The sequence below is a fragment of the Brachyhypopomus gauderio genome, chromosome 13 (assembly GCF_052324685.1).
Source record: "Brachyhypopomus gauderio isolate BG-103 chromosome 13, BGAUD_0.2, whole genome shotgun sequence".
Classification (NCBI taxonomy): Eukaryota; Metazoa; Chordata; class Actinopteri; order Gymnotiformes; family Hypopomidae; genus Brachyhypopomus; species Brachyhypopomus gauderio.
In genome coordinates, this window is record NC_135223.1 from 11,236,347 (window position 1) to 11,247,058 (window position 10,712).

The 10,712-nt window shown below is 42.0% G+C and overlaps 1 protein-coding gene across 1 annotated transcript; it reads left to right on the top strand.

The window, feature by feature from the left end:
* Nucleotides 1-1,934: 1,934 nt before the first annotated feature.
* LOC143473748 (uncharacterized) lies at nucleotides 1,935-10,502 on the top strand. Its single transcript, XM_076970865.1, has 4 exons — nucleotides 1,935-2,262; nucleotides 3,487-3,599; nucleotides 4,054-6,444; nucleotides 6,608-10,502. Exons 3-4 carry the CDS (start codon nucleotides 4,344-4,346, stop codon nucleotides 8,971-8,973), a joined length of 4,467 nt encoding a protein of 1,488 aa, XP_076826980.1. The 5' UTR covers nucleotides 1,935-2,262; nucleotides 3,487-3,599; nucleotides 4,054-4,343; the 3' UTR covers nucleotides 8,974-10,502.
* The last annotated feature ends 210 nt before the right edge of the window (nucleotides 10,503-10,712 follow it).

Below are 10,712 nucleotides of genomic sequence, written 5' to 3' on the forward strand. Positions count from 1 at the left end.
GGTTATAGTGTTAACTTGTTTTTAGATATCTATCTTTCTCATTAAATTATTTGAGAACTATCAGTACAAAATACAAGCACAAAAGGCACTCATTCTTTACTAATTCTCAGTGCATCCTGATGAGTGCATTTAGACATTCCTTAGTGTGATGTCATAGTGTAACCATCATCAAGAAGCTTGCCAGTGTCATTGTTGCAATGACATCAACAAGGGGTTGATATGATGTCATAGTGTGTATGTAAATTAATAATAGGTTGATTTAATACAATTTCAGCTGTTTGAATGTTTATTTCAGGGAATATTAGAATAGCTAAATTAATTTAGCATTTTTGTCTTAAAAGGTCTGTAGCAATGTCCGTTCAGTTTTGTACCCACAAGCCATAACTATAAGTTTTTATGAAATGTTTCAATTAAAAGTACAAAGAATAAGAAACCATCAGTTGTGCTAATGTAGGCCAACAATTTATTTTGGCTAGTACAATCAAATAATATTCAATGTATGCTATGAAGGGGAACCCCTCTGTAAAAATTCACTAAGGAAAGGCTCTGCATCACAAATAACCCCAATTCTAATAAATCATATTCAATATATGCTATAAAGGCTACACTCTGAAGGGACATCCCTTTGTCAGGAGTCATCAAGGAAATGTTCTTCCTCACACATAACCCATATCACTAAAATTGTGATCTCTCAATTAAGATACATGCCTTTTTAAGCAGTATGGAAATCACTGGAATTAGAACCTGCTGACTGAAGACAAAGAACCCCATATATTTATTCATGCAGTAACCCTGTGCAGGCCCACAACCTTTATAAACTTTTAAAGGCACTGTAAATGTATTTAACATACATTTAAAGAGTTTATGATAGAGAGATTCTGATGGAATATGTCGAATGTAGAACCAGAAAGGATGTTTGGTCACTTAAGCTTTTATCTGCAAAAATGTCCAAATATCACACTTGTTTTATTAAGTGCTTTGTTTCATGTATCCCTAATAGATAACAAATATAAGGCAAATATACAATTGTGATAATTCCTCCTTTGTAAAATAAAGTCAACTGATGAAAATGTTTTATGAGCCTTATAAACACACCCATATTAATAGTTAATTTAAACAGAAACGTGTATATATATATATATATATATATATATATATATATATATATATATATATAGAGAGAGAGAGAGAGAGAGAGAGAGAATATATATATATATATATATACATTTCTTTATTGACTGTATAAAATGTATTAAATATATACAACACACACACTGAAGTACTGATTCTGAAGCTAGGAGGTGAAACACTAAACTGACTTCAAGAAATTCATAATCACTTAAGCATTTTGTTTGGTTGCACGCACGCGCGCACACACACACGCCATGTATTCCACTCCACCATATTGTCTTTATTCGCTGTCCACCTAGACAGAAACAGTGCCAAGAACGAGGCAGCCATTTTGATGCGGACATGGATTTTTCAATTTGAGCTGTCAAGGTGTAATAAAATGGCCACTGTCTGCTCACATCTCACAGCGATAAAGTACGCCAAGTCTTAGCATAAACAGTCATCGCAAATCTGAAAAATGACTTGCGAGGACAATCCTACAACTCATTTAGTTTTCACACGACGCACATTCTAATACGTTAGCTGGACAGCTAACTACGCTAGCTAGCCAGCTACACCAAATAGCAACGTAGCTACTCCACTAGCTGCACCGAAACATGGAACGCAAATTCCACAGTAATTGCTCAATGGGAATCGGTTCGGCGAATAACAACACCGATCAAATATTCTTTTTGTTAAAAAAATATTTTTATGTATTTCAAAAGTTTATCGTCAGACATCAAACTGACCATAAGCAAATTACGCAGATACACTAACCGGAAGTGTTCCAAAGGCCGGAAACGACCGATGTAAAGTGTCCACACGTCATTCGTTCCTTTCTAAAAACCAACATAGACAGTCCAAAATATTTTAGCCGACACAAAAAAAAATTTATGCATCGGTTGAAATAAGGTTTTGTACAGTTTAAAATAGGACAAATATATGCTACCCAGACTTAGCAATTAATATAATGGACAAAAGGTGTTGAGTGGACGCAGCAGGGTTGCAGTGAAAATAAGGTTTTCTTGCTAGCTAGCTTGCTAACGATTCGAAAACAGCAAGCAGAACAAGGGGCATATGAGCAAGAGGGACAGGGAGGGAGAGTAACAGGCCTCGTTCAACTCTTGCCCAGTCTAAAAGATGGATGCATAGGTAAAAAGGCCTGTTTTATTGTTTCGACTTTGATTTCATTATAATGCATTTGCTATCAAAGTTTTAACGACGTGTTGCTCCTATATTATCAGGCTTGCAGATGTTAGGTCGAGCATCATGTAGCTACTGATGACATAGCAAGCAAGCTATGTTCATACGCTATCTGAATATATGTTATTAGCCAGCTGTTTTGCATGCTAGCGACGCGTTAAATATAGCCCCATATTTTAGTGTCGCGTATCTGTAATTTCTTTTATTGCATTTGGTAGCGGAACCGTCATGTTTCCTAGCGTTCGTTTTTATGCCTCTGACGGTTTCCACCGCTACCTGGACCGTGTCCAAATGGACATTTTGGTTTAGTGGCACGCAGTGCTATCAGCAGATGTGATAATTTCTCCAGATTCACTTCTCCCTCTGACGCCTCGCGCGCTCCACTCGCGCGCATCATGTTCCGTTAGCTCGCGGCTAGTAGAGATGTGTGAGGAGGGAGAATTAATGTACAAGAACGTCTACAACTTTTGGACATCTTTTTACTTATTGTTCTTCCTTACGTAATTTAGTTTGGCTAAAACAGGGTTTTCATCTCTCCATATTAGACAATAGGTTATGATGTGACGTTCGTTAAATGGATGAATCAAAACGCACTAAGATAACGGTTATCAGTGTCACCGACATAGGAGTCCGTTTTTTTAAAAGACAAATTTAAGTAACACATTTTCAAATGCTTTACGTTATAGGTCGCTTGGGTAGACATATACAAATATATAATATGCGATGAATAAACATTTAGGTTTAGATTTTAGCGTTTTTATATTAAAAGTTTGCAGTTCGATCTTAAAATATATTTTTACATATTTGTTATATGTTTTGTATTTAAAACCAAAAGTATAGGTTGCACCGTAATAGAATAAGAAGTATACATTACATAGTAAACTACTATGTAATAAAGTATAGCCGCAATTTGAAAACTAATTTTTATAGACACGCCCCCCCCCCCCCCATGGATTTTTTTTCTTTTTTTTTCACAAATATGGTATTATAGTTTATTAATATTTACTTATATAACTGTTCTAGTGTCATTAACCATAGTAAATGATTAACAGCTGGTTTTACAAAGTCACTGTTTACATATGTTTTTATTAGAGTGCTTGGAGTGTTGTAAGAAACACATTAGCATGTGTGAAATACGGTCATTTCACATATTTCTTCTTTTCTGTCTCACAGTAAGAAGAGGAGTGGCATGGAGAAACTTCCCATGCCTATAAGCGTAAAGGAGGATATTTATTTTGACATTGAAAAGATGACATTTGTTGATGATATTTGCTGAAACATGGAAAGTGAGTTGGTTGTCACATGGCCTAAATGGATTAAAAATTAACAGTTACTGACTGTAATGAGCCCAACACATGGCACTTGGAATAATTAATCCAACTTTGTCTAGGAAGACCATAAACTCAACAATGTAACCAAGCAAGTGAAAACCAGTGAACTAGGTTTTGTCTGAGAAAGAGTAAAACATGGCACATAAAAGTGCCTCTCTCAAAATGTGAACATGAAACAGTACATGTATTTTCCCACTGATGTTGCATAAAAGACAACTTTTAAGATACTGACATTGAAGAGGAACTGACCAATATGCAATTCAAGGAAAACATTGACAAACCTTTGTAAAATAAACGTGAAACAAATTTTCTTAATCGGAGACATTGATCTAGGTAACCATGAAGCTCTGAGCCACAGACCCTTTAAAGACTCATAAATCAAACATAACCTTTGAATTGTGTGTTTCAGAACTGGAATATCACAGACCATATAGAAAAAGCTATTGTGCCCCTCAGCTTGTGCTTTGCACAATTGACTCTAAACTCGGAGCAGCTGGTGGTTGTCATCTAAAAACAAATCAGTCTAAAGCAGGCCGTATGCAAGGGTGGACTGAAGCAGGTTAGAGAAGCAGGAGTGTTTCCTTTACAGGTAGCACTTGTCATTGTCACACCTCGTCTGGCAATTTCGGCACAATTGATATTGCTGCTCCTTGAGCAGAAGGTGTTGCAACTGCACACCCATGTTTCAATGACTGGGAAATGTTCCAGTTTGGAAAATACAATGTGGACATCATAGAGATGCTGAGTGGACACCAAGCCCATCAGTTCAAAGGTCTTGGATTGGAGCGACAACTACAACACCAGCAGCAAGTGCAGCTTCACCAGCACCAGTTGCAGCAGCAGCAACAACAACAAGTCGAAACCTCTGGGGCTATTTTATCTGGACTTGGATTGGGCCCACTCCAAGGATCTAGAACCAGTGCCTTTTCTGATTCGGCATCAATCTTTGCAAAAATGAGTGCTCCTCCCCCACCACTACAGCAGCAGTCACTGTCTTCATCCTCACAGGGTTCAAGGAAGTCAAGCAAAATGTCTGGGAGCAGTAGCAGCGGAGGAAGTCACGTGAGTGGCTACCCTCAGTTTCTGCGCTCATTTCATCCAACTGAGGCGGCCCTAGCACAAGAACAGTTGCACCCAGGAGTTGGACGATTCGATCATTTTGCAGGCAGCAGTGGAGGTGGAGGAGGTTCAGGAGGAATTGGGGGGCTAGTGTCATCTGTTCCACCACCACCTCCCCCATTACATCCAGGCCTTTCTGTCCCTCAAGCTTCCCCAGGACCATCCTCTTCTTCCCCATCTCCTTCAAGTTCAGTTTCCAGTTCTAACAACCCTCCTAGCAGTAGTACAGTAACTTCCCTAGGTCACCAATTGGCAGGCCCTCCATCTGATGCGAGAAGCTTGCATCAGCAGTTCAGCTGCATGCTAGCTGCTAATCAGTATTTTCTCTCCGGAGTGCCAGCTAATTCCAGCTTGGAACAGTTTTTGGTCCAGCAAGGCAGCCACAACCACCTTGGCCTTGGTCTGAGTCAAACCGGGGGTGACTCGAGTTCTGGCCTTGCTCCACCACCTGCCCTCCACTCCTCACACGCACACAGCCACTCGGGCAGCTTGCCACAGCCACAACAGCCTCCACCACAACAGCAGCAGCTGCCGCCTCATGCTCTGTCTCACCCGCATCCACATCCGCATCACCCTCTTCATTCCACATCTCAGCCTTCCTCATTAGGCAGTTTTGACTTTCAAGGTATCCCCGTCCTTTCCTCAAACCAGCTAGCCTCTTTGATGCAACAGGAAGCTGGTTTACCTCTTCCTTTGCCTCTGCACCTCTCCATCTCCAAGGATGACGGGAAAGGAGACGGTGCAGGTGGAAGTGGAGGAGGCAGGAGAAAGAAAGCTATGGCTGGCTATTTGCCTCAACGGAAATCGGACAACAACAGCACCAATAGCAGCAGCAGTAACAGTCATGGCTCTGCAAATCCTAATCCCAGCAGCAGTAGCACCACAGGCGGTCTCAGCCAAGATAACCCATCCAGCCTTGGTGGAGGTGGGTCCGTTGGTATGTCGGGCATTGGTAGAGATCCTCCTCCCCACTTAACTTCTTCATCTTCCACCTCAGTTGTGTCATCATCTTCCTCCTCCGCTCCCTCATCTACTTCTGCGTCAGTATTGGTGACAAACAGTTCTAAAACTGACAACCATGGCTCAATGCCCCCTCCCTCATCACAGCCTGAAACGGAGCCACTTTACCATTGTGGAGAGTGTGGCAAAACTTTCACACACCTGTCCAGTCTGCGCAGGCATTTGCGCTGTCATGAGATTACCACAGCAGGTACTGCAGGCACAAGAAGCAACATTGTAAATCCTGTTCTGCACCCAGCAGATGCCGGTGTTCCCCACTCAACCCAAGAAACTTCAGCTTCGTCATCGTGCCACAGTCCCGACAAAACTTTTCAGTGCTCAGACTGTGGCAAGGGATTCAAGAAAAAGGGACACCTTCTTCAACATGGGGTCATTCACTCTGGTGCACGCCCATATGCCTGCAGCACATGCAGTCGTGCGTTTAACCGACGTGAGTCCCTTACCCGTCATGAAAAGATTCACGAGGAAAAACCTTTCCGTTGTCCGGCTTGTGGCCGCTGCTTCCGTGAGAGCACTTCACTGCTCAACCATGCAGCCTCGGGTACCTGTGGCAAGTCAGGAAGAGGACCCAGACCGAAGACCGACAACAACAGCTCTGTAGTTGGTGGCAAGAGCAATAAAACAGGGGCTTCCAGTGATGGAATGGTAACTAGTGCAGTGGGTGAGTAACACACCAATTTTTTTCAGGATTGAACTAGTGCATAGATCATATGTAGTTTCTAGAATATATGTATGAACATGCAGTATATAGTGCTTACTGGCTAGAGAGGCCTTTCAGTATGCAATATTAATACTGTTTAATTTAAAACTGTTTAATTATGCAGTGTCTTACCGGAGTGATGGTTACAACGAGAACTACAAAGACCAGCGCCCCCAAAGCAACCTGTACTCTGGATCGTCCTCGTGTGGTGGAGGCATAGGAGGGTCAGCACTTAGAAAGGCACCATTAGCCCCTACTCTGCACCCACACCCACCAGCCCATCATCATCATCACCATCAGCCACATCTACCCCTGTCCTCACTGCTGGATGACTCTGAAGATGATGTCACAAGCTCTGTCAATAACGCTATTTCTGCTATCACTGCTGCAGCAGCGAACTGCATGAGTGGGGACCTTAACAGCAGCGGAGGTCGAGGAGATGACAGGAGGGATATCATTGGAGGACTCCTTGGCGGCCTTGGTCTAGGTCCTCTAGGCTCACCTGGAGGTCCATCTTCAACATCTGCAATGGATAAGTCCTATAGGGGTGGTGCAAACCAAGACACAATGGCTTCCAGCCAACAACCAAATCAGCAGACACCAGGTGGAAAGCCTAAGCGCCCTCGAAAACCTCGTAAAAAGAAGGAACCTGGTGCAGCAGGTGCAGAAGCTCCAAAAAGAAGACACTCCTCTCAGAGAGCAGGTATTGGAGACGTTAGGCCGTATTTGTGCAGCATTTGTGGTCGAGGATTTGCGAGAAGAGAAACTTTAAGAAGGCATGACCGCATCCACACTGGAGAAAAGCCTCACCATTGTACAGTATGTGGCAAATACTTTAGAGAGGCATTTCACCTCAGTAAACACCACACCGTGCATTCTGGTGAGAAGAACTACAAATGTGTTCTTTGTGGAAAGGACTTTGGATATGCCCAGAGCCTTAAAAGACACGGAAAGCTTCACCAGAAAGGAGAACTGGAAGAAGTACCAACAACACCTGGAGGAGAAAACCTTAACAGTTATCCAGCCCCTGGTGGAAGCATGATTCAAAGTGGTCAAGGTAACTCTTCATCATTCTACTCATACCCACAAGATGTCAAACCCCAAGGCCCAAATCCTCCGCCTCCTCCCAGACTCTACACATGTGCTATATGTTGGAAGTCCTTCCGCCATCACTTCCATCTTACAGCACATCATCAAACAGTGCATGAGGGAGGTGGTGACAAGCTGTTTTCTTGTGAAGTATGTGGAAAGGCTTTTGCATATTCTAACAGCCTAACAAGACACAGGCTGTCTCAGCATGGCCTAACACGTACTGGTCAAGGAGGACCTCAAGGGAGCAGTAGTGTCACTGGAGAAGAAAGCAGCGTTGGTGGCTCAACAGTATCCGAGAGTGAAGCTGCCACAAATGCTTTGCTCCAGCTTGCGCCAGCTGGTGGAGGCCCAGGTGACCAGCAATCTCACAGTGGAGTTCTTCACAGTCACCAGGCGGTTCCATCCCAGCCTCAAGCTGGGTACTCGCCCCTGTTCTATGTACCTGAGGCCAGTACATCCCTCCCCTCTTCTTCTAATACCGCTCCTTACTCCCAGCCTCTACCTTCAAGTTCCTCTGTAACATCCCTCAATCATCAGCACACAGGAGTGAAAGGAGAGCCCATGTATCAGAGACATACTCTCAACCCAAACCTACCCGTTCATTCACTTTTACTGCCTCCACCTGAACATCAACACCACCCTCACCATCCAGCCGATGTCCAACCACACCACCACCACAGCTTCCACAGCGAGGAAGAGCTGAGGCGCCGTAAGAAAAAAAAAAAAAGACGGGACAGGAGAGAGAAGATAGGCTACGAATGGAACCCGACCGCAAAAATGGACGGGGAACGGATGGATCTCTCAGTTGGAGAAAGGAAGAAAAATGAAAGGAGGAAACTTCAGAGGAGAAGAAGAAGAGCAATTCGCCGAAGGCAACGTAAATTTAGGAAAAAAATGGGTATGCTAATTAGGATTAGGCGAGGAGGCGGAGGAAGCAGTGTTGTATGTGAACTGGGTCCTCCAGCAGGACTAGAGCTATACAGTCTGTTTTCTTTACAAGTCCCTCTCAAACGATTCCCATGTCCCTTCTGTTTTCTGACAGCATTTTCACGAAGAGCAGCACTTATGGTCCACATAGCAGCTAGGCACTGTCCCAGAGTCATTTACCCTCCAGATCGGCTGAGGTGTCCAGTTTGTGGGAAACAGTCTCGCAGATTCCTCTCGGCCCTCATTCACAGGAGCTCCCATTTATCCAATCGAGCATTTTCTTGCAAACTCTGTCCCTCTCGTTTCTGGAATTCAGCGCTCCTCTCAAGACACAAGAGAACTTGTCAAGGAAAACTGTCAGAATTGAGACAAAGGAGAGCACTTTGTTTGAAGTTGACAACAGGAAAAATGTTCAAGAGAGGGGAGGGCAAAGGGAATATCTCAACCCTGCAAATAGAATACAGTCACTGAGTGCCCTTCATTAAACACAAAGACTAATGTGTGGTAGAAAGAGGGATATTGAATTTTGCATGACAAGAATTGAGACTAATCTGACTTGATTATCAGGCCCTCAGAAAGTCTTTTGAGTGCTGTTTGAGTTGATTCTTTTCTCTTTCACAGATTTCTCTCACAAAATGAACTTACAAATTAAACCTCAAGCAAACTTAGAAATGCATTGCAAATATCTTTTATAAAGATATCAACCTCCCTCTCTTATTTACCCCATCCAGTCTTCAAAATGATCCTATACCCTTGTGTGCATTAAAGAAACCCTTGGCTGACATTAGGTGAATTTATAGTAATGTTACTAATACAGTACTTTCCCCTAACAGTAATGCTTACTGTAAGTCAGCAGATGCTCTGTAGAATTATTATGTCTCTGGTATGTATAATGTGTAGTTGATGTTCACTTAGAGCAAGTGTGGGGATGTGAGCTCTTTAGTATAAAAATGCATTAGTAGCATAAGGAGAAAAGAACGATCCTATAAGGAAGATCAGTGTTTTGTTTAAATCCATGCATGTTGAACACTGGTCTTAATGTGTTGGATGAGTGTTGAGATTGTGGACTTTTATCAGAAGGTTACATGGTGAATACAATTGGAATTGTATAAAATGAAATTGGGGGAAAAAATATCCCAGAATAAGCTTTACTCTGCATCTTCATCTCCATGCTAGTGATTTTAGCAACTGATCAAGAAGAGAAGTGATCAGAAGAGATGTATCATCAGGCTTGTGCAATGTCTGTCTTGACGTTTTGCAATGAAAACTAGCATGAAGGAAGAAGAAACAGCACTTAAATTGGAAGAGGCTTTCCTAGATAATCAGTAATGAGAAATATATTCAACCCTGCTCTTTAGAAGTTGTTTGCATGCAGAGTAAAGATCCCTGACTTAACAGACCTGGCAAGAGTGTTCTGAACATCAGACTCCTAGAGGGAGATGAGCTTTACAAAGCACATTTGGGTTGGAACTCTACTCTGCAAGCGGTGACTCTTCAGGATCACATTTGGAGATACCCAAATAAATAGAATTCCAGACTCGAATTTCGGTAGAAGGCGATAAGGCCTCTTCATATTGTCATTTCACCTGTTAGCACAGTGAAGCTTTTATATATAGAGTCTAAGTTAGAAATAGAAAGCAACAAGTGTACTGTAATGTAAATTGTGTCAATATTTTATTATTGTTATGATTTTTTTAAACAAAGGTCAAATATGTTTTTATCATAGCTACACTGCAGGTAGTAGAGAAAGATAGTGAAAGTCACTTTAGATCTGATCTTGATTAATGTATTAATGTGTCTGACACAGTCTGTCAACTTGCCAACTATGAACGTGTCCCTTAAACCTTTCTCACGGTTTCTTATGTAGAGATGACATACTACTCATAGCTCATGTTTTCTTTCTTGAGAATAAGTAATAAGTATGTTTCTATCACTTTATTTACCTATGATAAACTGGTTGTTGATGATACCCAAGCATTTAATAAAATTGTACAAGCGTATGCCTTTGTTTATTCCCCCATTGCAATTCAGATGCAGAAATGGTGTTTTCACAAAATGAATTGCTATTGCCTTTGATTTTGTTAATTGCACATAAGCCAGGTTATATCCTCATTATACTAAGCATTAACTAAATTAGATAAATGTACCACAATTAGTTAAAGGGAGAGCGAGTGCTTCCAAACAGGAACCCAAGGGAGTTCATATTTGTA